Here is a 26,652-nt window from a genome sequence, read left to right as displayed (position 1 = left end):
GGCATGACCATGCTAAACAATCACGAGCCATGCTAAAATAGGATGGGTTCTGCTGAAGAAAGGCACCCCAAATTGGTTATTTTCTTCTCTCTTTTGACCTTTTTCTCAAGTTTCCAACTTTTTTGCTCAACTGTTAACACTTAACAAACACCCCATGAGTTATGCTAATACAAATAGATAAAAACAAAGTAAAATGAGACAAAAAAATTAGGACTCAAACACACTCAAATAATGGTTTATCAAGGGGATGAATGACCGATCTTGTGGAGGGGTTGGGCGAACTTAATGATGGAGTCGAGAGTGCTCAAGGTAGCAAACATTTCAAAGAATTTTCATTTTCTTTGATCTACTCGTTTGGGTTTTGCATTCTCTCCATGCCCAACCGTGAATTTATTTCTAAGGAGTGGGGATTTGGTTCGAACTTAGATCTACAAAACCACTTCAAATTTCAAAACCTAGATCTACAAAATTGCTTCAGATCTTCAAAATTGCTTCATGTTGTGCCTCAAAGATCTCCATCGATGCCTCCGGTAGCTTCTACGGATGGATATGGTGACAAGGAAGAATTGATGAAATTAGAAAAAAGGAAATTTTCAATTATAAAAAATTGAAATGTATTAAAAAAAAATCTGGTTAAACAGGTTTCCCTTCTTTAGTCTGAATCACCAAACTAGCTTGATACCCACTAAACTTGTAACCTATCTCCATTTAATATGAATTATGTTTTTTTATTTTATTCATATTTTGGATAGTTTTAATTTTATATTATTATTTTATTCCGGTGAGTAACCTTCAATTACCGATATGTTTTGGTTTCTAACAAGTGGTCCACCATTAGCAAACCTTTAAAGATATGGGTAACACATTCCTGACTTTAGAAGTTGTTTATTTTCATAGAAAAGGGAGATTCGTTTGAGAGTTGAGATTAGGGATGACAATAGATAGGATCTAGGTAGGGTCCTATAATACTCATCCTCATACTCGCATTTAAATAAAATACTTAGCACATAGTCGGTCCAATACCCGCACAGGTAGCAACTTTAATTCCCATTGGGTATGAATTTTATCCCGTACCTACTGGGTACCTATATACTCACACCCAAACCTGTGTCCCGCACTTTACTTATGGATAAAGTTAATAAATTAATAAAAATATATTAGTTAGAAAAGTTGCTACAAGTAAATTGAAAATTTACTCTTAAGTAATCCAAAAATAACATTAAAAACCAATTACTTAATTCATCAAGACCAATATAAGTGATTAGATTAGTTAATTTGTTATAAATTTTAATTACATTCCAAGATTACTCATAAAATTAAATGGTTTAAGAGATGATTATTTTTAACCAATGTGATATTTTATTTCTCTTATAGAACCACTAGTACACTACTAAAAAAAGATGTTTTTACTACGCACATTCTAACCAATATAATTGGTTTCTATTAAAAACCGATGTTAACGTAAAAAAATGTTAACATCAGTTTTTTTACTTAAAATGATGTTAAACTTTGTAGGTTAACATCGGTTTTTATACAGAATCGATGTTATACGTTAACATCAATTTTTTATAAAAATCAATATACGTTAACATCAGTTCTATATAAAAACCGATGTGAACCGTCAACCTTCATATATTTTTTTATGTAATTTTTATAATATAATATCGGTTATTTAAATAACCGATGTAGTCAATTTTATGTTAACATCGATTTTAAAAAATCGATATTAATGATAATACTTTCAACATTTATTAAAAATCGATGGAAAAAGTCATAATTAATCGATGTAAAAAATATATTTTCTAATAGTGATAGCTTTTTTTCGAGATCTTAAAGTTTACTGCTTATGAAAAGATGTCAAAGGTATTAATCTAGAATTGACTATTCTTTTCCACCAGAATCCAGATTCCTCCAACATGGGCTTGAGCTTCAAGAAGTTCACCAACTTCATAGCTCATTGATTGCCAAAAGGATTCAACAACACGAAATGGCCAATGTGTTTCCAGTAAAATAAAGATACTTGGTCTATACATTCGAACTAGTTCCTTAGCTCTCCTTCTACCTTTTGCGTTGACTACTCCATGAACATTCCACGCCAATGTATTCAACTCTTTGAAAACTATCATAAGATGATTTTAAGATGGGAATGGATTAAGCCCTATTCAGTTCGCCATGGTCAACTCTGGCGGGGAGTGCACCACCTCATCCCTTGCATCATCAAGCTTTATCATTGAGGCCAAGGCCTATTGAGGATTATCCGGTCCACTATCAATCATCATAGCTTCCTTATCATGAACACCAACAGGATCCTTATGATGAAGACGATAATGGTTGCCCTGGACATGCTCAAATGCGTGTATTGTTTTACCTCCCATCCCTAAATCGCATATCATTGGCTCATCATGAATGACCCTGTTGCCATGTCGCTCATTTGAGGTTGTGGCCGCGTGATTGGCTTTTTGGCCCATGATGGGCTGCTTGCTCTTAAGCTCAGTGCAGGAGTGCATTTTGTCATTCTTCTTGGGTATCTTTGGTGGCCTTGAAGGCGCGTGGGGCCTCTGTGGGATTTTGGCATCAATAGTATTAACTGATTGTATAATTGAATCCCATATCTCTTTATCATTAGATATCTTCTTTCCCGGCCCTGAATATCGGAGGAAGATTTGCAGTTGGGAATCTCGAGCAGATTGACCCCCCCCCCCCCCCCCCCTATTGTTTCCAATTTTCTTCCTTTTTTGAATATCTTCTGGAATTAAATCCTTACCCAAACCTGGTATCTTTGGATTCGCAGTATCTTCCCCTATCGTATCTTGCTGATCTAGTTTCCCTATGCCTGCGTTGGTCGTCGTTTAATGGAACTTTGGTGGTGCAATTTCATCGTAAGTGGCCATAACAACCACATGATGCACATAAAATATGCAAACCCTCATATTCAACATTGTACCATTTTCCATTAAGGTAGAATTTTCCCACCAGAACGGTTAAGTCGATTTCAATGCATACTCTGGTAAAACGGCCTCGTACCAGATTTGCAGTATTCATGTCAACCCGTAATGGCGTCCCCATCGCCAAGGCAATGGTCAAGAGCACACTATCATCATAGTAAACCATTCCTAGGTTTGGAAAGAGGATCCACACGAGAGTCGTATCAATATTATCCTCTGTAACAGAAAAATGTCGTGACCAAGGACGAACTGTCAGCTAATTAATGATCGTATATCATCCATGGGCCTTCACTAATCGCTTTATTCTTGTCATCTTCAAAGTCGAAAGTGATAAGGAAGTATCCATTATCCACATCCATCAGATCAAAACCCCCAGAACACTTCCACTGAGACTTTAGCTTGTCACGCAACGCCAAGAACCCTATCCTTTTCCCCAGTAGTTTTAAAACCAAAAACTTCTTCCACGACTCACATAGCTTCGTAAAAACTGTTGCATCCAGGGAGAACTTTGGTAGCAATCTGTTCCCACCTTCAAGTTCCATCTGCATGGTTCCCTCACGAAGCAGGTTACGTATCTCCTTTGGTTCCGTTGGTTTCCCTAGAACCTTGTCTCTTAAGGACGTTGTGAATGGCGATCTCAGTCCTTCCCCATCTCCATTCGGTGGTTTAGGGGGTCGATCACCTGTCGTCCCATTGAGAGCACTCACCTTGCCGCTATTCGCAATCGTTTCTTGATAGAAAAAGTTCTCCATGTCTCTTTGTTAAGGTAAGAAAATACATTCTCAAATTGACATGCATACATATCAGGTAATTTTTCTTTTTATCCGTTCGAAAGACTTCTATTTTTTATTTTTATTTTACTTTTATGTTTTATTGTTTCCTTTCATATATTTGTTTCCTATATTTTTTTTGTTTCTCTGTCTATAGTCTTGAATGGATGATCAAGATAATGGCATCAAGAATGAAGGTGGAAATGGTATTTTTGTTCTTTTCACAAGTAGAAATTCAAAAGATTTCAAGAGACAAACGGAAATATGGACAAAGAGGATCTTATAAACTGGGCTATAATTAGCAAACATGATCATTTTCATACGGAAACTAGATTTTGCAACATCATTGGGGGTTGCTTGATTAGATGTCGATTAGGAGTAATTCTTAATTTATCAGACATGTTTTAAATTATTTCTATTATGAAATTTTTTTAAAAATAGTATGATAATTTTAAACTAAAAGTAAATATTTTTAAATGGATAATTTTTTTTATAAATAAGGTAATTGATTTTAATCATAATTAAATAAGTTTATTAACAAATATTTAATTTGGCATAAGGGGTGTCAAAGTTTAGTGAAAGTTAGAAGAGTATGAAATTAAATACAGAGGTTTATATATATAAAAGAATATTTATAAAATAAACCAAAAACAAGAAATTTATGAAGTAAACTAAACAGTAGTTTATTGTATTGACAATGTACTGAAGCGGTTCAAAACGGTAGCTAGTCCAACAAAATAGTAATAAATAGAAGTAAAATTAAACTAGTGGCTCCTTTTCCTGGAATCTTTCGAGTGCCATTTCCATCTGACTCCATTTCTGCTCCAATGTGCCAATGTATCCAATGGACATCCTTACCAGGCCTGGGGAGATTCCAGCAAGCTTCTGTTCCTCCTCAGTCATCTCACTGCTAGTGCTGCTACCAGAGCAGGACATGAGGGTCTCATAATACCCCAAGCTAACAGCCATGAATCCAAATTGAGCATCATTTTGCAAGTGAGCCATTAACAGGTTTGCCCTCTCCACCGTTCCCATGTCAATGCAAAGAAGCCCACCGTAGCCATATTCCCTGTTGGCTATTGATTTCAGCAATTTGTGCTGTGGGTGATCTTCAAGGCCTGGGTAGATCACCTTCAACCCTAATTTCTTGAGCCTTGTGGCGAACACCAACGCACGGTGGCAATGCTCCTTCATCCTAAGGCTCAAGTGTGGGATTCTCTCTGACAGTTCAAACGCCACCTTCGCATTCATTGTTGGACCCAGCAGCATCAGGGACCCGTCGTGAAGGTCCATCATCGAATTCACTAGGCTCGCAGGCCCGCACACAGCCCCTGTCCATTGCAACATCGATTGTCACTTTACATTTCCAATTTCACCAAATCAAAACCTTCATTCTCAAGACAGGATGCATATTAAAAGGAATTGAATAATAACAAAAACCATTCATAAAATAATATGTAAAAAATGTTAATTATAATACATGAACACTATAAAAATATTTTACGATAAATATAAACTATTTTCTTTTTTTACGAAAACTTATATACTATTATTATACATAATAAAATTATTATAATAGAACTATATCACTATCACATTGCAACTAACACGTGGATAACGAAAATATGACAAGTGACCGAAAAGACAAGATCGTATGTTCACATGGTGTGCATTCGGGACAGGAGCAAAGGGCAAAGAACAAGGACTTTCGTCGAAAAAGAATATTATCGCTTTCGCGATTCCTAGTATTTCTTGTATGGCAAAATAAGTTTAGAAATGAAAAAGAGAAAATAAAAAAGATAAAACTTAATGCTATTATTTATTAAAATTGGAGTTTTATTTTAATGATTTGCATAGTAAAAACTTATATTAAAAATGAACATATAAATTGCCAAAATAAATCTCTAATATGAGAATAACATAAAAAAAAGGAAATCTAAGACTTATATATTTGTAAAATTTTTAGTGTTTAGAGAAATCTAAGAATTTTAATGTAATTAATTTGTTAAACAATATTTGAATATACACATCGTGAGAATGAGAATGAGGAAGAGAAAAAGAAAAGATTTTTCAATAACAATATTAAAATCCGATGTCATAAATCTGTTCATTTACTATTTATTTTAAATTGAATTTCAGTCAAGCAAAATCATTAATTAAAAACGACAAAATTGATTTTAACAAAATTTAATACTTTATATTATCATAAATGTTTTCATTTATTATTTATTTAAATTTCAGTTACATAAAATCATAAAAAATGATAATTTATTGGTTAAATTAGTTTTTTAATTCTATAATTTATTATTTAAGTTTAATTTCTAATTTTTTTTCTCAGGTTGATATTTTATTTTTTAAAATCAATTCAATTTGATGTTTTAATTCATTTTTTTAATATAGATTTTGTAACCGTTTAAAATCAAACAGTTTTAAATTGTTACCATGATTTCTTATAATTTAAATTGAAAGGATAAATTAAATCAGTTTAAAAAAATTAAAAAAACAAAATGAATCAATTTAAAAAATTAAAAAAATAAATTAAATCTAAAAATAAATTAAAAGACTAAAAAATTTATTTAACCAAATTTATTATATATTCCTATAGAATTTTAATAGTCAACCGTAACTATCACAGATCAGTTTCAGGAGCATTGAAGAGATAATAATTTCCACGGCGAAAAAATGCATAACCAATTATTATTTCCACAATTTAATCGCAGACAATATTTTATGAGAATAAAATAATAGTAAATGAAGAGAGAAGGAAACGTACCTGCAATAATATCAGCACCGCCACTGATAAACTTTGAGATGCTGTGAACGACGACGTCAGCGCCGAGACGAGCGGGGGAGATGACCATGGGAGCGAAGGTGTTGTCGACGACCACCGTGACGCCCTTTGCGTGTCCCACGCGGCACAGTTCCGGAATGTCTGCGACCTTCAGGCTCGGATTCGCCATGGACTCGAAGTACAGCACGTTCGTCTTCCCTTCCACGATGGCACTCTCCACGCTTTCCAAATCGGCGATGTCCACGAACGTCGTGGTGATGTTGCATTTCCCGGGGAGGAAGTGCGTGAGGAGGGCGTGAGTCCCACCATAGAGAGTGGTGGAGGCGACCACGTGCCCGCCGGTGCTACAGAGCTGGAGGAGTACCGAGGAGATCGCGGCCATGCCGCTGGCTGTGCAGTAGGCGGCCTCCGTGCCTTCCAGGGCGGCCATGTGGCGGCCCAGGTTGACAACCGTCGGGTTGAAGTGGCGGCTGTAAATGAAGAAATCGCGGTCCGGGCCCAGCTCGCCGGCGAACATGCGACCGAGGGTCTCCGGCTCCATCACCGTGAACGTCGCCGAGGCCTCGATCGACATGTTTACGCCACCGTGCTCCCCGAACTCGTGCCGCGTCAAGGCCAACGCCTCAGCCGGGTCCATGTTGCGTGCCACCATATTCTTCCGCTTTCTGTCATTCTCCGAAACGGCGTCGTCCCCGCTGCTGCGCTTCCTGTTCGTCACCGCGCTTTCAGCCATTACGTTTGAGACTTTAAAGTGATCGAAAATGTAGGGAGCAAGAGAGAGAGAGAGAGTTATTGAATTGGGAAAAGGATGACCCAAAAGACAACCCTCTCCGCAAGTGCTCCCTGTTGGTTTTCGTTCTTCTCTAGCTAAAGCTGCGTCAATTTATAATAACCTCTACCCTGTGAACCTGGACGTAATATCTGAGCAAATGGTGAATCTGGTCCTTTGAAAACAGATTTCTAAGATTAGTCAAACCCAATTAAAAGAAAACTCAATCCTGTATTTAATGGTTCTGAAAACTTCAGAAAAATTAAACGCCTATCATTAATGTTTTTTTACTCCACGTGTTTTTTTTCTTTTTCACAATGGTTCTCCTGTGTTTTGTGTTTACAAAAGGACCCTAGTGGTTCACTCGACACGGATGTCATGCATTAAAATTTATTATTATTTTTTTACCATCAAAATTAGGAAATATTTGATAGACGGAAGAGATATTAGATTCAAAACTATGATTCTCATATTTGATACCAATAATTACTAAAAAAATTCTCAAAAAATTATGATTTTAGAGAATTAATTTTATCTTATTTTCCTGTAAAATAATATCTATTTTTTTTTCCTTTAGAGAAAAAATCTTTAAAGGCTAATCTGAATTTTGATAAAATGTAATTATACGCTAATACATTGCTTTATCTTTTAAATTTTATTATTTAATTACTTTAATTCTGAAAATACTTAAACAATCCAAAAATTCTTCTTATGATCTATTTAAATTTTAATAAAGCGTGAATAAATGCTAAAGCAGTTTTTTCTTTTCTTTATATCAAAATGGACCAATTTTATTTTTTTATCAAATCAATTTTTTATTTTAAATTCTATTACTTAAGTACTTAAATTGTGAAAATAAAAATAAAAACATAAAATCTCTTCATATTCTGATTTATTTGAATTTCGACAAAATGATAATTTGAATTCTAATAAAATGTCGATAAATGCTAATGCATTTTTTATTTTAATATTTATTACTTTAAATGTGGAAATACTAACAAAATCCAAAATCTCTTTTTATTCTTATCTATTTGAATTTTGAGAAACGTCATTAAATAATGCTAATTTAAATGTTGATTACAATCATTAAATGCTAATACACTATTTTAACACTTATTACTATTTAATTACTTAAAAAGAATATACACAGGCCCACAATTTTCCCTCCTAAAACCATAGAGGTCAACTACGGAATTCCCAATTCTTTATAAAAGTTATGGTTTAATTACAAACTTTTACTATTTTGTGAAATTTTACTATCCAAATTTTATTTTTGTGCATTCTATCACTTAATTTTCATAATTTTGTAGATTTTATCACTCAATGTACTTTTCATGAATTTTACTATCAAAATTTTAACATTTTACATATTTTATCATCAATTTTTTTTATACATTTTATTATCACGTTGGTAATAAAACAATATAAAAATTAAATTTTCTAAATTTTTATATACCGGTTGTAGTTATAATCAATATAGAAAAAATGACTTTCTACATTAATATGATTATAATCAATGCAAAAAAAATCACTTTTTTTAAGTTGGTTACAATTATAATTAATATCAAAAGTTAAAATTACTCATCTTTTATCTTTTGTCAGTGGTAAAAAAATTGAAAACTTGAGGCTTTTCCATCACAAAATAATAAAAGTTGAGTGATAAAATTTACCATTAAGCCAGAAATCATTAAAAAAAATTAATTCAATTCCATCACCAATTAATGCAATACTTAAGGCTTTTCCACCACAATAGGTTAAAAATAAAAGCTAATTACCATAATGGGATTGGTCAAGAAATATTTACCAAAATGAGTATTTTTTGTCACTAAAAAGGTAGAAGACCTCACCTGAGTGACACCTTGTACTTTTTGTTTGTCTTGGAGCTTGGTACACTTCATCTTGTCATGTATTTAGCCTCTAGCAAACTGACGCAAAATACCTATTTCTTTAATTATTTCTTTTATTGACATATTGGTATTTTCTTTGTCTTTTTTTAATTATTTTGTTGATACATTTATGATTCTTCTATTAATATTTACTAACTATGCTTAATTAGTTTTTTATGATAAGCACAAATATTAAATGATTCTTTAAATGTTTTTAATGTATTAAATAAATATATTTGTATTATAGAAATTGATTATCATTTTATAAATTATAGGGACCAATTTAATTGATCGTTATAATTTCAAAGATTAAATTGGTCCTTCACTCTTTTTTATTTATTTCTTTTGTTAACATGTAGCCAATCATTATAATTTCAAAGACTAGTAGTTAAATGTTTTTTAGACAATATAGTCAAGTGTTTGGATAATATACTTTGGGTCTTAGATTTAATCATCATTGTTAGGGATTAGAGACTATAGGGAAATTGCACCCACAAGATATTTTGTTTCTAATATGTATTTGATAAAAAAAAGATTTTGCTTGATAAAAAAATAGGTGTTGTCCCCATAAATAATCATTTTTTAGATGAATGCATAAAGTTATAACTAAGATATAAAAGAGCTAATAAATTAGTACTAATTTTACCATTTTATCTTTATAATATTTACTATTTTGCTTGTATAATACTAAATACATACACAAAGTCACTGAGAAACACACATATTGACTTGATTATAATTTGTAAAAGCTTATATAAGTAATGGGGAGTTTTATCAGAAAATTATATATCAGGTAAAATTTTATATTATTTTTCTTATGTAAATATATAATACATTATTTTCTTGTCACGGATAAAAAAATAACATTTTCTTGCCCCCACTAAACAATTTTTCTAGATTCGTCCATACTCATGGTTGCCTTTGTTTATGTTTCTTTAATTATTTTGTTGGTATACATTTATAAATCATTGATTGATATTTAATGACTATGGCTGGCATTTTTTTTTTTAAATCATTCCTATAATAAATACAAATATTAATTTATTCTTGGAATATCTTAATGTAGTAAATATGTATTTTGTGTCAGTTTGGCCGATGCTAACTCGAGTGAAAATATTCTTTAAAGTGTATTAAGTGTGTTGGAGTTAGGGGTAGGAATAGGCCAGGTCAGGCTTTAAAAGGCCTGAGCCTAGCCTGGTAGTCTATTTAAAAGCCTATTTAAAAACCTTCTTCACATTAAATCTTTAATATTCCTAGTTGTTTTTACCAAAAAAAAAACACACCTTCTATAATAGGCTAAACAAGGCCTTAATATATAATTTGCCTTAATTTTTAATCTAACGTTAATTTAGTTGGTAGTCCTAAAAATATATTAATAATATAAACAGAAATCACCAAATGATATAAAATAATCTAAAACAAAAGAAACCTCATACTTGAGGTAGTATCATCCAAGTCTATCAAACCAACATATTAATTATTATAACCAAAAAATAAAGCCTACATCTCCATTCTATTTGAACAGAACTGATACATAAAATATCTACCAATAAAATTAATAGTAACGTCATTTCATCATTAGTTCCTCCATATTCACCATAAGAATTTCAATGCATGCAAGCTCTCTAACCACACAAGACAATCAAAACTTCAACGTGATTTGTATCTCTTCTTTTTCTGCCTTCAAAATAAGAAAAAAAAAACATATATGTTAGTTACTGGACGAAAAAACACTACATAAATAAATGAACAAGTTGCTAGAAAATGATTAAATATTACTTATAAAAATTAAATAAGTAATATTAACCTTTGATTTTTTCTTCACATTATATTTCTGACGAAACCAATCTCCACCACAAATTAGAGCTTCAATAGATTCTTCGTTTAATTTAGAGCGAAATTCATCAATTACTCTACCTCCAGCACTAAATGTGGACTCCGATGCCACATTTGAAATTGGAATAGCTGGTATATCAGCAACCATCTTAGACAATATCTTATGTTTCATGCTATTGTTCCTCCACCAGTCCAAAGCACTAAAGGAATTAGTGTTAGGAGCATAAATACCTTCATCAAGATAATCTTGCAACTCTGATTTTATAGGAGAAGCAGCTTCCTTTTCACGTAGCATGCTCATAATTTCGTCAAAACCAGTGACAACTGAAGTATTGAATTGGGAGGATGATGAAATATTATCATCCAAATTAACAACACTAGACGTAGACTCTTGTAAAGATAGACCTACATACTCATCATACAATTCTTCAAATGAACTTTTCACCTCCTTTATATTCTCATCAACAACTTCTTTAGAATATATCAAGGGAAAACATATACTCACCATATGAAATTTGCACATAGGATCCAAAACACTTGCGATAGCCATCAACATATTACATTCCCCCCAATATTTGTCAAACTTTTTCTTCATTGGACCTACCATTTCCCTCATGAAGAGATCTTCTTCTTCAATCTCCTTATCAAGTATTTGTTTAACCTTCCAAATTTATGCTAAATACAAATTTGCAGTCGGATATTCATTACCTGCGCTTAAATAATAGTTATATTAAAGACTTTTAGGGATAACAAAGTGATATAATAAAATACAAAAAAAAATTGTTATTATACCTGAGATGACATGAGTAGCAAGATTAAAAATTCCAACAACTTACAAACTTTCTCAACTTGATTCCACTCCTCAAGTGAAGGTGCATAATTATAGTGAGGCTCTCTTTCTTTGTAAGAAGCAAATGCAGTCTTAAATTTCAAAGCAGTTGACAGCATGTTAAAGGTTGAATTCCATCTTGTTGGACAATCAATAACAAGTTTCCTTTCTTTCAAGCGTTTTTTCTCAACAACATCACAAAATGCCTTTAGTCTTGCATCGTTGTGGTTAATATATTTGACACTTTCACGAATATTGAAAATGATATCCTTAATTGTACTAAGGCCATCTTGCACTAACAAATTCAATGTGTGAACACAACATTTAACATGAAACAAAGAGCCACCAAAGAATAACTTACTACTTAGAGATATATTCTCTTTGAAACATCTTATGAATGAGTCATTGTAAGAGGCATTATCCACAGATATTGAAAAAACTTTATTTTCAATCCCCAAGTTTTCAAACACTTAAAAATAGACCCATCTCTCATAACTCTAAACAATTTTTCACAAGCAAATTCCCTATGTAGTCACTTCCTTGCTCGCTTCCACAATTTGCCTAGCATTCCTCGAAATGCATGTCATCTTGTCATGCAACATTACGAATATAGTGCGTTCACCTTGATCCTCACACTATAAGAGAAAGGATAACTTTTTCCCTCCTCTCCAACCAAGTCACTAGAACTACTCGAATACACCACAATCCACAAACAAATGCCTCAAAGCATTTTCAACATTACATTGCATTAATAACGTTTTAGTATATTTTAGAATTAAAAAAACAACCTTGTATAAAATTATTTTTTATCACATGCATTCCTTTTTTAGGTAATTAAAAAAATTATTTGTAAAAAATTTACATACATAAAAATAGATTTATCCCCTCATTTATTTTAGAAAACATTTTTAATATTATAAACACATTTATTTGATTTTTAAACTTAAAATAAAAATTGAATAAAAAAAACCACAATCATTTCCACTCATTTCAAATATATTGAAGAAGAAATTGATTTTGGTAGACCATAGTAATACAATTTCCATTTTTCCTGTTTTATCAACCCATTCAAATAATAAAAATATTCCATTGGTTCTCGATCTTTTCCTCTCTGATTCCATCATCTCTAATCCACCACATCTAAACAAAAGTTTAAAAACTGAAAAATATAGTTTGTGTTGTGGCAGAGTAAATACGATAGTGCCTTTATTTTTTTTTTTAAATATAAAGGATGAAATGAAGATTTCATTTCATCGCAACTACTTGTTCAATCCAACACACGAAACAAGAAATTCAACAGAAATAAAAAACATTGGCATTAGATTAGAGTTCCCTCCACCACTGGATAACATAATATATTGCTGTTGACCACCACACCACACAACATCCTTCGTTCCATTCCACTCACTAGCCACAAACAAAACCAATTCCATTTTATCCATTCCAACTTCCCAACCCAACCAACAACAACCATAACACAAGACAGTGTCAGCGCGCACGCATACATGGCCATCACAGGCAACCTCAACCTCAACCTAGTACTCCCCGTGGCACGCCCCATGGCGTGCCCCCCACGCGCCCCAACGTCCCTCCTCGCTCGTGGCCGTGGCGCGTCGTCGTCACCTTCGCTCCTGGTCACGCGCGCCATCGACGTGAACGAGTTCCTGGGGGACTTCGGGGCGCGGGACCCTTTCCCCGCGGAGCTTGAGAGTTCCTTCGGGGAGAAAGTGCTGGGATACAGCAACACCGAGCACAAAATCCTCATCCCCACCATCACTGCTCTCGCCCTCTCGCAGCAGGAGTGTGCTCCCGTTTCCCCTTCGCAGCCCCCCATCTCGCTGGATGACGCCCAGACGCTCATTAGAAAGGTAACCACCAACATTTCCTTACCCATATATGCTTCAGAGAAAGAGTAGAATTCCTTATCTTAACAAATTTAACGTAACTAACTAAATTAACGGGAGATATAATGTGAGTTGGATGATTTAGGAAGAAGTTTGGAAGAAGTTTGCCACTTTGACCCCCTCTGCAGACAAAAACTAATATTCTAACAAATTAACATTGGTCGATAAAAAAAAACTAAATTATATGTTAATTCGTTATCAGATAGTAAATCTACGTCATTTCAATTAAATTCATGAAAGAAATGGTAGTATATTCTATAGAAATGGTTTGTCTCTATTTGCTTGGGATGGCTCACCTTTTAGAGCGAAAAAATGTGGGTTGTTTATGTCTTCTATATTCTATATAGAGTGGGTTATAAATTATAGTACCTATGCCTAGAAATAATCAAAATATTGAACTCGGAATGTGTTACTCTGGTATGATGTCATGTATTTTGGGATGATGTGTAAATCAGGTTCTTGATCTACTCGTAGCACTGTGCATATATAAATACATATGCAGCAGGTGATTCTTTCTGGTAAGGACCAAAGCACTTGTCTTATATACCTTATAAGGCCTTGGTTCAGTTCTTGCTGCCAGCAATCGCATGGGTAAGTGATTAATGAGTACCCTTGTAAGTCCTTGTTGAAACCATGAACTTGGAGTTGTAATGGAGTAGCCTCCTTTTCTTCTACACTTTATTTTACATATATATATATATATATAATACCAATAAATTAAAATAAAGGTAAGCTTAAAATTTTATACAAACCATAGCTCCTAAGCTTGAGTAGCTGAGTTGATGCTGGGCTGAAATGTTAATATGATTATGAAGAGAGAGCAGGTGATGAGGATCAAACATTTAACTAATTGATCAAAAGATTTTGATGCCATGATAATGTAAATTCATTTGTTGCCATTCTTAGAGTATATATACATTATACACACTGCATGTGAAAGGTTATATGAAGAAATAAGGGCTCTTAATTTGTGGGGTTTCTGATCATAATCTGGTGAATACAGTGTTTGAAATGCTACCCCATATATGATGAATGTAATATTTGTGATCAAAATCAACAATCCAACCAATTTTATTCTGCTCTGTTCTGAAAAATTTATGAATATTGAAGATGCATTTAGTTGGGCTTTTTTAGTCAGTGTATGCTAATTTTCTGCCTCTTCAAGTTTTAAAATCTGATCCTGTTTTTGCAGCACATTTGGTTATGTTTATTTAGTTGAAACACAAATTGCCAAGATATTGCTTTCAAGTTTTTTCAATGGTTGGACATGCAGAATTTTTATTTATAAAGTGAAGTGATGTATAATTGTTCTGGATAGCTTTTAGTTACAATTAGCATTTTCAGTGGTAAATACTAATTTGCATGTTCTTTTATTATATTTCTTTAATAATAAAAACTCAAAAAGAATCTTAAAACTTAATAGTTACCTGATTGTGAATTTTTAATCAAAGAGAAGGATGTTTGGAATAACTACCTGATTGTCCGTCTTACTTTTTCCACCTTCTGAAACTCATTTTCTCTTCATTTCTGCAGGTTGTGGGTTGGAGACTTGTGAATGAGGAAGGTGGACTTAAAATTCAATGCTTGTGGAAGTTAAGAGATTTTAAATGTGGGGTTGAACTCATTAACAGGATCTCTAAGGTTGTTGAGGCTTTGGGCCATTTCCCAAATATCTACTTGGAGCAACCAAATCAAGTCAGAGCAGAACTATGGACAGCTTCCATTGGTAAGCAATAAATTTGCACCCTTGTGTTTCCACATTCAATTTGATATCAGATTTTCATTTTAGCATCAAAATCTCAATATATTCATTTTTTTCATTTTATTTAGCATTTATTTTAGTTATTGGTTGCAAGTTCCTGGTAGTGGGGTTCAACATCCCCTCATGGAACATCACCTAGGCCATAATTGGTTCTAGTTCTAGTTCCAATGTCTGTGTAAAGGAGTTACTCATTATATATACATCATATAGATTATAGAACACTTATTGCAAAAAACAAAAAGAGAATTATAAATCTTAATTATTAAATCGTATTATCTGTTAAAATAAATATTATATCGTATTTGAATAGTGAAGATTAAAAAATAAGATTACATGATTCTTTTTTTAAGTAGTCATGTAACTATTAACTTCTAATCTTGATCATTTGTGTACCATTATATGATCAATAATTATTGTTCTCACATTCTTAAAGTGAGAATTATTCTTATTATACGTACCCATGAATATACATACACGTATTCTCATCTTATAACATTTGAAATGGTTCAAAATTTTGCAGGAGGTTTAACTATGAATGATTTTATTGTTGCTGCAAAGATAGATGAGATAAAGACATCAGATCTTGTCCCAAGGAAAAGGGTTTGGGCGTAATGCCCTCACGAACTCCATAAAACATTTTGCCACTTGATTTTCTTCAACATTGAATTACCACTAGTTTGTGTTATTTGATTAAATCTGTTATTCTTTACTTTCATTTTTTAGTGTTTCACTCCCCATGCCTGTGTACATGTGTCATATCTATTCTTGTTTCGTAAGTGTAACAACTTTCAGCATCCTAAAACTATATTCGAAAGTCTAAACCAGCCATTTTTATAACTCACATGCATGCCAAAACTTGGAGGGTTCAACTAAGAATTGGACATTATGATTTAATGACTCTATTTGTGTGGAAAAGACCTTCAATTTCAACATGGAATCTATAAAATCTATCAGAAAACATTTGCATTGGCAATTACTTTATTAACACTTAACTGGGAATCAAATTTCTGAAATAAGAGGGAGCAAATCAAACTACATTCTTAAAGTCAGTGGACGGGATGATGGATTCACATTGACGCATGCACTCTTAAAATAGATTTTAATGGATTTGTTGAATCAGGAGTATAAATATGCCGTGACTTTATCAAAGTCTTACAGATACAACCGATGACGTTTAAATGAAGATGCAACGCTAAAATGAAACAAACAACTAATATGAATACTAAATCAAATGAAAGCAATTAAATATTTTAGCGTTTTAATCATATACGAGATGATTAAGGATCATATTCCATATCCAAACAAATTATTTCGTAAAAATCTCGCGGCAAAATTGTTATTACAAATGATCTATTAATGAAGTATTACAGATAATATCATTTGTAAGGTTCCATTTCCTTAATCAATTGTAAATTATCAAATCATTAACTCTAAGAAAAATACTATTCAACTAATTAAAATTTTTAACACCGGCAATTATCATAGTAGGATAAACATTTGATGTTAGTCACTCATGCGGACTTCTTAGGATTCCTTTTTGAATCCAATGATGGCCTTTGTAGTATAAATTTTTTCGGGATCAGACCATGTCATCAAGTTTCAGTGGGATCGACAGATCCTTGGCATCACTCTATAATCTTAAGTCAGGAAAGTTTCATTTGGTCATACACCAAAGTGTAACCATCCATTGTCATCCTTTCATGGTGCATGCGATCGGTCCCAAAGCCTTATATGTTCTTGCTGTGCAAAATCGTCAAAGTTTTAAACAAAAGAACAGGGGAAAACCCTAGGATCAATATTTCAGTTGATTGATTAAATGTCAAAAGGCTCCATTGTCATCACTCCAAAATTTTCAAGTGGCTAAATCAAACAAAACATACACTCTAAGGGAGTCCCCAAAGAGGTTTGCAAAAGATAGGATGAGGTCTCATGAGTCATCACGTCTTTCAGAAAGAGACAGATAATCTGTGTTTTCCATAAAAAAAGAAAAAAAAGCAAAAAATCAAAATCAAAATCACAAAAATAAGAAAAATTGTCATGAGCATTACACATTTTTCATGATTCAAAACCTTTTTACATTACTAGCATTTCAAGATGAAGATTGCATGCATCTGCATCCCAAACATCATGTTCATACTAGGCTATAAGTGCATAGACTTCTCTTTATACCAATTTCCCAAATCTAATCTTTTGAGTTTAGGATGAGAGACCCTCTCAAAGAGTCAACCTCTTGCTTTCTCATAAGGTTAAGCCCTTTGGTACTAGTACCTATTGGCTTGTTTCATAGGACTCAACGTCCTTTCCTTTATCTTTCATAAGACTCAAAGTCCTTGCCTTTATCTCTCATAGGACTCAAAGTCCTCGCTTTATCTTTCATAGGACTCAAAGTCCTCGCTTTTATCTTTCATACGACTCAAAGTCATCAATTTTATGCTTTCATAGGACTCAAAGTCCTTACTTTTATCTTTCATAGGGCTCAAAGTCCTCGCCTTTATCTTTCACAGGACTCAAAGTCGTCTCTTTTATCTTTCACAGGACTCAAAGTCCTTGCTTTTATCTTTCATAGGACTCAAAGTCCTCTGTCTTTATGTTTTCATAGGACTCAAAGTCCTTTGTTATTTACATTTCAAAGACTTCCATGTCTTCCATCTTTTACACTTTATAAGACTTCAAAGTCTTTGGTCTATTATAGGACTCAATGTCCTTGTCTTTGTGCTTCATAGGATTCGATGTCCTTTGTTTCTATGCTTTTTAAAAGAAGAAGAAGAAAAAAAGGAGAACTTCAGATGTCTTCCGCTCTACAGAACTTCAATGTCCTCATGTTTTCTCGGTTTCACTTCCTTGGTTTTTGCCATTTGCCCGGTCGAATAGCAAGATCGCTCGAACGAAATTAGTGTCCTTATCTTTACTTCCCTTTTATTTCCAATAAAAGATAAGTAAAGAAGGGCAACTGTCATACCCTAATTTCGTCTGAGGACTATCGTTTGTTGATCTTTTGATCCTTGGTAGTCGACTTACGGTGTTGAACGTTAGTTACAGTGTGAAACATATGATCATTCAATGTTTTGATCAAGAATGTGAAAGATACCCAAAAAGGAGGGTAAAAGGGTCATTTAAGCCTTTTCTGAACCCTGGCTCGCCTGGGCCCCCAAATAGCTTAGGGGTAAAGTAAGGTGAGCAAGGCTACTTCAGGTTGAAGCAACAGCTCGCCTAGGCGAGCTTCCATGACCCCTAATGCCATATTTTGCTATAAATAGGCATGAGGGAGGCTGAGTAAAGGGTTCCAAGGTTCAACATTGAGAGAAATCAGAGAGAAGAAGAAGAAAGAAGAGAAAAACGAGGCTGAGGCGCTACCGAATTGCGACCGTAATCGACTTCTACATTGTTCTTCGTTCATTGTTCTTCGTTCGTCATCCGATTAGCTTTTGTGTAGAAGCAAAGCTTCATGATGAATCAAGATTGATTCAAAGATGTTTTGATGATAACACAGATGATAACAAAAGATGATGACAAAGGTGATGACAAAAAGCTCAAAGGTCAATCAAAGAATGAGTTCAAGATATTCAAGATAGAATCAAGAACACTTCAAGATTCAAGAGGAAAGTTGATTTCAAGAATCAAGATTCAACAGATCAAGATTTCAAGAATCAAGATTCAACAGATCAAGATTCAAGACTCAAGATTCAAGAATCAAGAGAAGGCTTAATCAAGATAAGTATGAAAAGGTTTTTCTCAAAAATTGAGTAGCACATGAATTTTTCTCAAAACATGTTTACCAAAGAGTTTTTACTCTCTGGTAATCGATTACCAGATTGTTGTAATCGATTACTAGTAGCAAAATGGATTGAAAAAGTTTTCAAATGAATTTACAACGTTCCAATTGATTTCAAAAAGCTGTAATCGATTACAATGTTTTGGTAATCGATTACCAGTGCCTTTGAACGTTGAAATTCAAATTCAAATGTGAAGAGTCACATCCTTTCACATAAAAGCTTTGTGTAATCGATTACACTGATTTGGTAATCGATTACTAGTGATTTTTTCTGAATAATCAAAAGATGTAACTCTTCAAATGGTTTTTTGACTTTTTCAAATTGGTTTTAAGTTTTTCTAAAAGTTATAACTCTTCTAAATGGTCATCTTGGCCAGACGTGAAGAGTCTATAAAAGCAAGGCTTTGATTTGCTTTTCAATACACTTTTCTAATCAATCTTATACAATCCTTTACAAGCCTTGAATCTCTTTGAACTTCTTCTTCTTCTTTGTGCCAAAAGCTTTCCCAAGTTTTCTGGTTTTTTAAACCTTGAAAACTTGCGCTATTCATTCTTTTCATATCTTCTCCCTTTGCCAAAAAGAATTCGCCAAGGACTAACCGCCTGAATTCTTTTTGTGTCTCTCTTCTCCCTTTTCCAAAAGAACGAAGGACTAACCGCCTGAATTCTTTTGTGTCTCCCTTCTCCCTTGTCAAAGAATTCAAAACGACACAGTCTAAGAATTCTTTTGATTCTTCCCTTTCCCTAATACAAAAGTGTTCAAAGGACTAACCGTCTGAGAATTCTTTTGTATCCTCATTCATAAAGTATCAAAGGTTTAACAGCATGAGATCTTTGTCTTAACACATTGGAGGGTACATCCTTTGTGGTACAAGTAGAGGGTACATCTACTTGGGTTTGACTGAGAACAAGAGAGGGTACATCTCTTGTGGATCAGTTCTAGTGGAGGGTACATCCACTAAGGTTTCAAAGAGAACAAGGGAGGGTACATCCCTTGTGGATATTTGCTTGTAAAAGGATTTTTACAAGGTTGAAAGAAATCTCAAGGACCACAGGTCGCTTGGGGACTGGATGTAGGCACAGGTTGTTGCCAAACCAGTATAAAAACTCTTGTGTGTTTGTCTCCTTCTTCCCTACTCTTTTACTTTCCGCTGTGCATTTAATTTCCGCTTTTACTTTCTGTTAAGTTTCTCTTCTACTCCATATTCTCTTAACAACATAAGTAAAAGCCTTAGAAGAGTAATTTTTTAGTTAGTAAAGGTTTAGGAATACTTAATTCAACCCCCCCCTTCTTAATTATTCTGAGGCCACTTGATCCAACATTTTGTTTTAAGGATTTGAATGCAATCTATGCACCCTTAGGGGTCCTCTTTCTTGTTTTGTGCATCTTCATCTCCTTCTTCTATCACCAGTAATCTCATTTCCTTCTTGTAAAGTGAGTTTTAACCAATCATTAGTGCTGCAAGTTATCTTTAAAAAAAATTGAAGGTTAATAAGCAAAACCAAAATAAAACCAACTCATAAATTTCTTCATTTTATCAAATATCGCCTGAGATCGTTTCAAGGTCCAACGCCTTAACAGTTCTCTCCGCTTTTCATCAAACATCACTTGAGGTTGTTTCAAGGTCAAACACCTTAAATGATTCTCTCCGTTTTTCAAAGTTTAAAACATCGTTTCAAGGTCCAACGCCTTAAACGACTTTTGTTTGTAATTAAAATCAATCTTTCAAAAACATAAAATCAATGTAATACACAAACTTTCAGACTTAAAGAACTACATAGGTCTGAATTCCTCATTGCAGCTGAGGATACATAGGAGCAAGGGCAACACCCTTGTCGACCCCAAAAAAATAATAAACATAAAAAGGGAAAATACATAATTTTGAAGTCATGTTTTGCGCACTTGATTAAAGGTTGTCGTCCCTTGTGACAGGCGCGTGGGGTGCTAATACCTTCCTCGTGTATAAACAACTCCTGAACCTTTATTTTCAATATCCGCATACCCCCTTTTTGTTTTTTCTAGCGTTTTTCTCGAATAAACGTTGGCGGTGACTCCCACGCGTTTTCTTCTTTTCGAAGACCCTTTTTTTTATCTCGCCTCGCCCTCCCGCCGAAGGGTAGGTTGCGACACTAATCTCTCTGATGAACCCCGCTTCTTGTAATTCCTTTACTTGTCTTTCAATTTCCTCTAGTCTTTTGGGGGCTATTTTCATCCTTCTCTGGCATATAGGTTTTATTGATGGATTTACTGCCAAACTATAACATAAAAGGTTTGGGTTTATGCTTGGCATATATGTCGGTTTCCAAGCAAAGATGTTGGCATTTTCTTTGAGAAAGGAGGATAATATTTCCATGGTCTCACTATCCAAGTCCGTGTAATGGACTCCATTTGCTTTTCTGCCTTTTTTTTTATTTGGAGGTTCTGACAACTCCTTCCTGGTTCAGGCCTAGGTGTCCATTCCCCATTTTTTACATTTTCTTTACAATCCAACTCTGTGAGCATTACCTTGGATACATTTTAGTACTACGTTCATAATCTATTTCATTCTACTTGCCTAAGTTTATTCATTTTAAGGATTCCTTGTAACACTCACGGGCTTTCGTTTGATCTCCTTTCAATGTTATGACTTGCATTTCATTGCTGAGGAATTTCATGACCAAATGGATTTTTGAAATCACTGCTCTTAATTCATTCAAGGTAAGCCTACCCAATTTGTCATTGTAGGATGATTGTAGCTTTATCACAATGAATTGGACAATAATCGTTGTAGTTACTAGTGTTTTTCCAAAGGTTCCATGCAATTTTATGCATCCTATTGAAGTTATGTGGTGACTAGAGAAACTTATGAGGTTCTCATTATAGGGGAGCATCTCCGATTATGAGATTCTGAGATTCCTAAAGAAATCATAAAACATTATATCCATAGAGTTGCCTATCTCAACCAGTAACCGATGTACCTCCTTATTGTTTATAAAAGCCTTAACCAATAGGGGATTATTATGATTTGGAACAATCAGCATGTCCATGTCTTTGTCGTCAAAAAGTAAATGGCAGAAGTCTTTTTTTAGCTAATTCGTAGTTTCTCCCACTATGTGCAGTAGTCAAGACTCCTGTCGCATGTTTTTTGTGGGCATTGTTTGAGGGAACCTCGTCGGTGAACCCTTCTACTATGACATATATCACCTCGTGCTCCCACTGAGGGAATTTGGTTTTCTCTCAAGAGAATCCAGCTTATGTTTCAACTCGGGTCCATCACAATGTATATTTTGCACGTGATTTTCCACTTCTCTATCTAGTGTCCTATATCGATACCTTGGAGATTGTTCTCTAGAGCATCCTCTTCTTTGGTTCCAATTAGGACTTCTTGAGCTTTCTCAATGCTCGCCACAAGGTGGCTGGTCATATTGAGGTATGAAGTTACCTCCCTAACCTTGCATGTATCTATCCAATTTCTCTCAACGAATGAGGATTTCAATAGTAGTTTTTAATTGAAAACAATCGTTGGTGTCATGTCCAGTTGCTCAATGATAGCAACAATATTTTGATTGGTCTCTTCTACCATTTTTTATTCTTAATGACTTAGGAACATCAAGACTGACATCATTTTCGATTTAAAGTTTAACTTTTCAATTTAATCTTTGAACTTAACAACTTGTTGTCATTTTAGTTCTTGAATTTGACCACTTACTGACATTTTGATTCTTGAACTTAACCACATACTATTATTTTGGTCCTTAAAAGTACTTTTGATTTTTTAATTAAGTCTCACACATGTAAATTATCACCATAGTCATCAACACATCTCTTACTTCCATTTCATATCCCTCATATTTTTAACCTTCATCTTCCACACTTTGTAGTTCATCTTGACTTTCACCTCCACTATATACATGCAAAGTTCTCCATTTATTTAGTTGAAACATCAATTCTAATAGGAAAATAACACAAAAATATCTTTAAAAATGATTTAATTTTTTTTCCCTTAATAAACATTGTCTAACTTCTTAAGAAGTTACATTTTATTCAATTAAAAAAAAAATCAAATAACTACTTCAACACTCTTATGTAACTATCTAGCCCTTGAACAACGATGTGAAAACTACAAAGATTGAAAAAATAGAGCAAAATGTAATATACTTGTCCCATCAAAAGGGTATGTAAGCAAATGGTTCTTACACTTTTATTGTTCTCCCTTTCGAGATTCCCAACTTTTTTTAATTGTATTTTCATGATTAATATGTTTTTCCACAAAATAAATTAATTAAATAATTAATCTAACATTCTACACATATTAATAACATATACAATAATAGCTTGATACAGGTAGAAGATTTGGTTTAGAACCTTATAAAATCTTGTTAGCAATGTCCTAAATTTATGTCACGACCCACTCTTGGGCCATGTCCAACGCATAAACTATAGTTTCCTTAGTTTGGCTAGCATAAGAGTACCTCACACTAAAACACAAATAAAAGATCAGCCCAAAGGGATTACTAAAAATTTGATAGAGTTTCCCCTAAAAATAGGACAAACCACATATTGAATAACTTGTGAAAACATCAACTAGTAGTAATATATCTCTTACATAGTAATCATGAAAGTGTCTTAAAACAACATAATTACATCAATAACATATCTATAAGGTAGAATCATCTACATCACAAAATAAGGGACTTCTTATATATCTATTTCTAACCCTTATCCCTATAGTTGCATTCAAAGAAGCACAAACATGACAGTGCAGGGTCGTGTCTTGTGTCAGAATCGCGCCAGACACAAATTCAAACAAGACTCACGTGCGACGTGGTGTTGGGTGCGTCTACCGTCGTCAGTAATGGCTGGACTGCTAGACACATGCAATTTGACATGGCCCACCATATGGACATGTCACCTATTTTTTATTATTTTTTTAAAAAAAAATTAATTTTTTTTACAAAATACGAATCGCCTTAGTTCTCATTCTCATGCACCTTCTTCTTCTCCTTCACATTTATCACTCTACAAGTGAACCAAACACCATCGTCGGACCTCCGTCACCGCGTGCAAACGATGCCAGACCTCTGCCACCACACGCAGAGCACGTCGTCACCACACACGCCGTCATCACGTGCAAGTAGCTCCCTTATTTCTCTTTTCTAATCTGCTCCCTTGTTTCTCTTTTCTAATTTTATTTTTCTATTGCTAAGAGAATATATATAACATATGTAACAATAAGACTTTTTTTCTTCTGTGAAACAATATACTGAATTTTATATTGTATTAGTTTTCTAATATTATAATATACCTATATAATAGCAAAGTGGAGTCGAACTTGTTCTTTGAATAAATTTGTGGTGTTAATGTTATATTCAATCTGTTCATATGGAAGAATCAACGATGAAATCTGCAGAATATATAAAATTATTGGTTCATTTCTCTTTTTTGTGTTTTATACTTTTATTTTTCTTGTTTCATAGTATAAAATTCTGGGTTTCTTTCTCTTTTCTATGTTTTATTTTTCCTGTTTCATAATATAAAATTATGGATTTGTTATAAATATTTTTTTGTTTGGCTGATAAAAAAACAGAGAAAGTAACCATGTACTTTCTATTTTCTCTCTTTATTTAATCAAAGTTTTTCCTTTTTTCCCTAACTGGTCATGTGCTCGTTCATACATATATAGGTTTTGTAGAGATGAGTAGTGCTAATGAAGCTATGGAGCAAGAGGATCAAATCAAACCCCTATGGAGATATGTCACAAAGTTAAGAAAGACTCCTGGCGGGGGAAATGTCATGATCAAATGAAATTTGTGTGAAATCTCATTAATTGGACAATGAAGCAACTTTGAAGATACACAATTCAAAGAAAAAATGTCTCTTTACCTGGTGAAGGAAAACAAACACAAGATGGTGCTCCTCCAAAAGTCCCAAGTCCTTTAGAAAAAGTTGTCAATTTGAAAGGCAGAGATGGTATTGATACCAGAATTGCAAGGATGTTTTTCTCTTAAGGGCTACCATTTCATTTAGCAAGGAATCCTTATTATAGGGAGGCATTTTCTTATGCTGCCAATACTCCTAATCTCAGTGGATATAAGCCTTCAGGTTACAATAAGTTGAGAACTACCATACTTACAATAGAGAGAAGCCATGTGGAGAACCTCTTACAGCCAATAAGAAATTCATGGAATCAGAAAGGTGTGATCATTGTTAATGATGGGTGGAGTGATCCTCAAAGAGGACCTCTTATCAACTTCATGGTTGTCATTGAGAGTGGACCAATGTTCTCAAAGAGGACCTCTTATCAACTTCATTGCTTAACACATCAAAGATGCAATTATGGAGGTTGGGTAATCAAATATGGTACAAATTATAAATGATAATGCAACTATATGTAAGGCAGTAGGTATGATCATAAAGAATGAGTTTCTTGCCATCTATTGGACTCATTATGACCTTGAACCTTGCATTGAAAAATATTTGTGCAGCTAATGATGCTGAGAAAAACAATGTTACTTATAAACAATGTTCTTGGATCACACAAATTGCAGACAATGCTAATTTGATTAATTTTTTTTATCGTGGGACATTTTATGATATTATCAATGTACAACAACTTCAACTCATTGAAGTTGCTTTATGTTGCTTCTACAAGATTTGCTTTAACTATTGTGATGCTCTAGAGGTTTAGAAGCTTGAAAGGACTCCAAAAGATGATTATTAGTTTTGAATGGTCTACTTACAAGGATGGTGATGTTGGAAAGGCAAAAAACATGAAAGTAACTTCTTTGGATGATACTTGGTGGGACAAAGTTGATTACATACTTTTTTTCATTGTTCCTATTTATGACGTTCTTAGAAAGTCATACTGACATGGTTTGTCTTAACTTGGTATATGAAATGTGAGATTCAATGCTTGCAAATATGAGACAAGTCATATACCAACATGAAAGAAAGACAAAAAATGAAGAATCACCCTTTTATGATGTAGTGCACAAAATGTTAATGGACCATTGGACTAAGAGTAGCATACCTCTTCATTGTCTAGCACATTCTTTAAACCCAAGGTAATATTTTATATCCTTAAATTAATTTCTGATTATATTTTTTTACATGCATTTCTTTGTGGGTTATATTAATTTGTGTTTATATATTTTTAATGTTTTAGATATTATAGTCACGAATGGTTAAGTGAAGATCCATCAAGAGTTCCCACTTATCAAGATGTGGAACTTAGTGATGAAAGGAAGAAATGCTTTAGAAGATACTTTGATGATGTGAATGTAAGCAGACAAGTCAATTTGGAGTTTGCAAATTTTTCTAGTGGAAGAGAAGGCTTTCATGATGTTGACTCTTTAAGGGATAGAGGTGAATTGGATGTAAAATCTTGGTGGCTTGTTCACGATGCTCA

At 33.6% G+C, this 26,652-nt stretch overlaps 3 protein-coding genes across 3 annotated transcripts; 1 reads left to right on the top strand and 2 right to left on the bottom strand.

Moving 5' to 3' along the window:
* Positions 1 to 2,243: 2,243 nt before the first annotated feature.
* LOC114370099 lies at positions 2,244 to 3,111 on the bottom strand. Its single transcript, XM_028327385.1, has 2 exons — positions 2,925 to 3,111; positions 2,244 to 2,644 (listed from the first exon to the last, which is right to left on the bottom strand). Exons 1-2 carry the CDS (start codon positions 3,109 to 3,111, stop codon positions 2,244 to 2,246), a joined length of 588 nt encoding a protein of 195 aa, XP_028183186.1.
* A 1,262-nt stretch (positions 3,112 to 4,373) lies between these two features.
* Positions 4,374 to 7,382, bottom strand: LOC114384810 (methionine gamma-lyase-like). The gene is made up of 2 exons (XM_028344611.1): positions 6,489 to 7,382; positions 4,374 to 5,046 (listed from the first exon to the last, which is right to left on the bottom strand). Exons 1-2 carry the CDS (start codon positions 7,237 to 7,239, stop codon positions 4,475 to 4,477), a joined length of 1,323 nt encoding a protein of 440 aa, XP_028200412.1. The 5' UTR covers positions 7,240 to 7,382; the 3' UTR covers positions 4,374 to 4,474.
* A 5,766-nt stretch (positions 7,383 to 13,148) lies between these two features.
* LOC114384802 (probable pterin-4-alpha-carbinolamine dehydratase, chloroplastic) lies at positions 13,149 to 16,329 on the top strand. Its single transcript, XM_028344601.1, has 3 exons — positions 13,149 to 13,694; positions 15,264 to 15,456; positions 16,013 to 16,329. Exons 1-3 carry the CDS (start codon positions 13,332 to 13,334, stop codon positions 16,102 to 16,104), a joined length of 648 nt encoding a protein of 215 aa, XP_028200402.1. The 5' UTR covers positions 13,149 to 13,331; the 3' UTR covers positions 16,105 to 16,329.
* The last annotated feature ends 10,323 nt before the right edge of the window (positions 16,330 to 26,652 follow it).

The sequence above is a fragment of the Glycine soja genome, chromosome 2 (genome assembly GCF_004193775.1).
Source record: "Glycine soja cultivar W05 chromosome 2, ASM419377v2, whole genome shotgun sequence".
Lineage (NCBI taxonomy): Eukaryota > Viridiplantae > Streptophyta > Magnoliopsida > Fabales > Fabaceae > Glycine > Glycine soja.
Note: the sequence above shows the minus strand (reverse complement) of the source record. Positions and strands in the feature narration are given on the sequence as shown.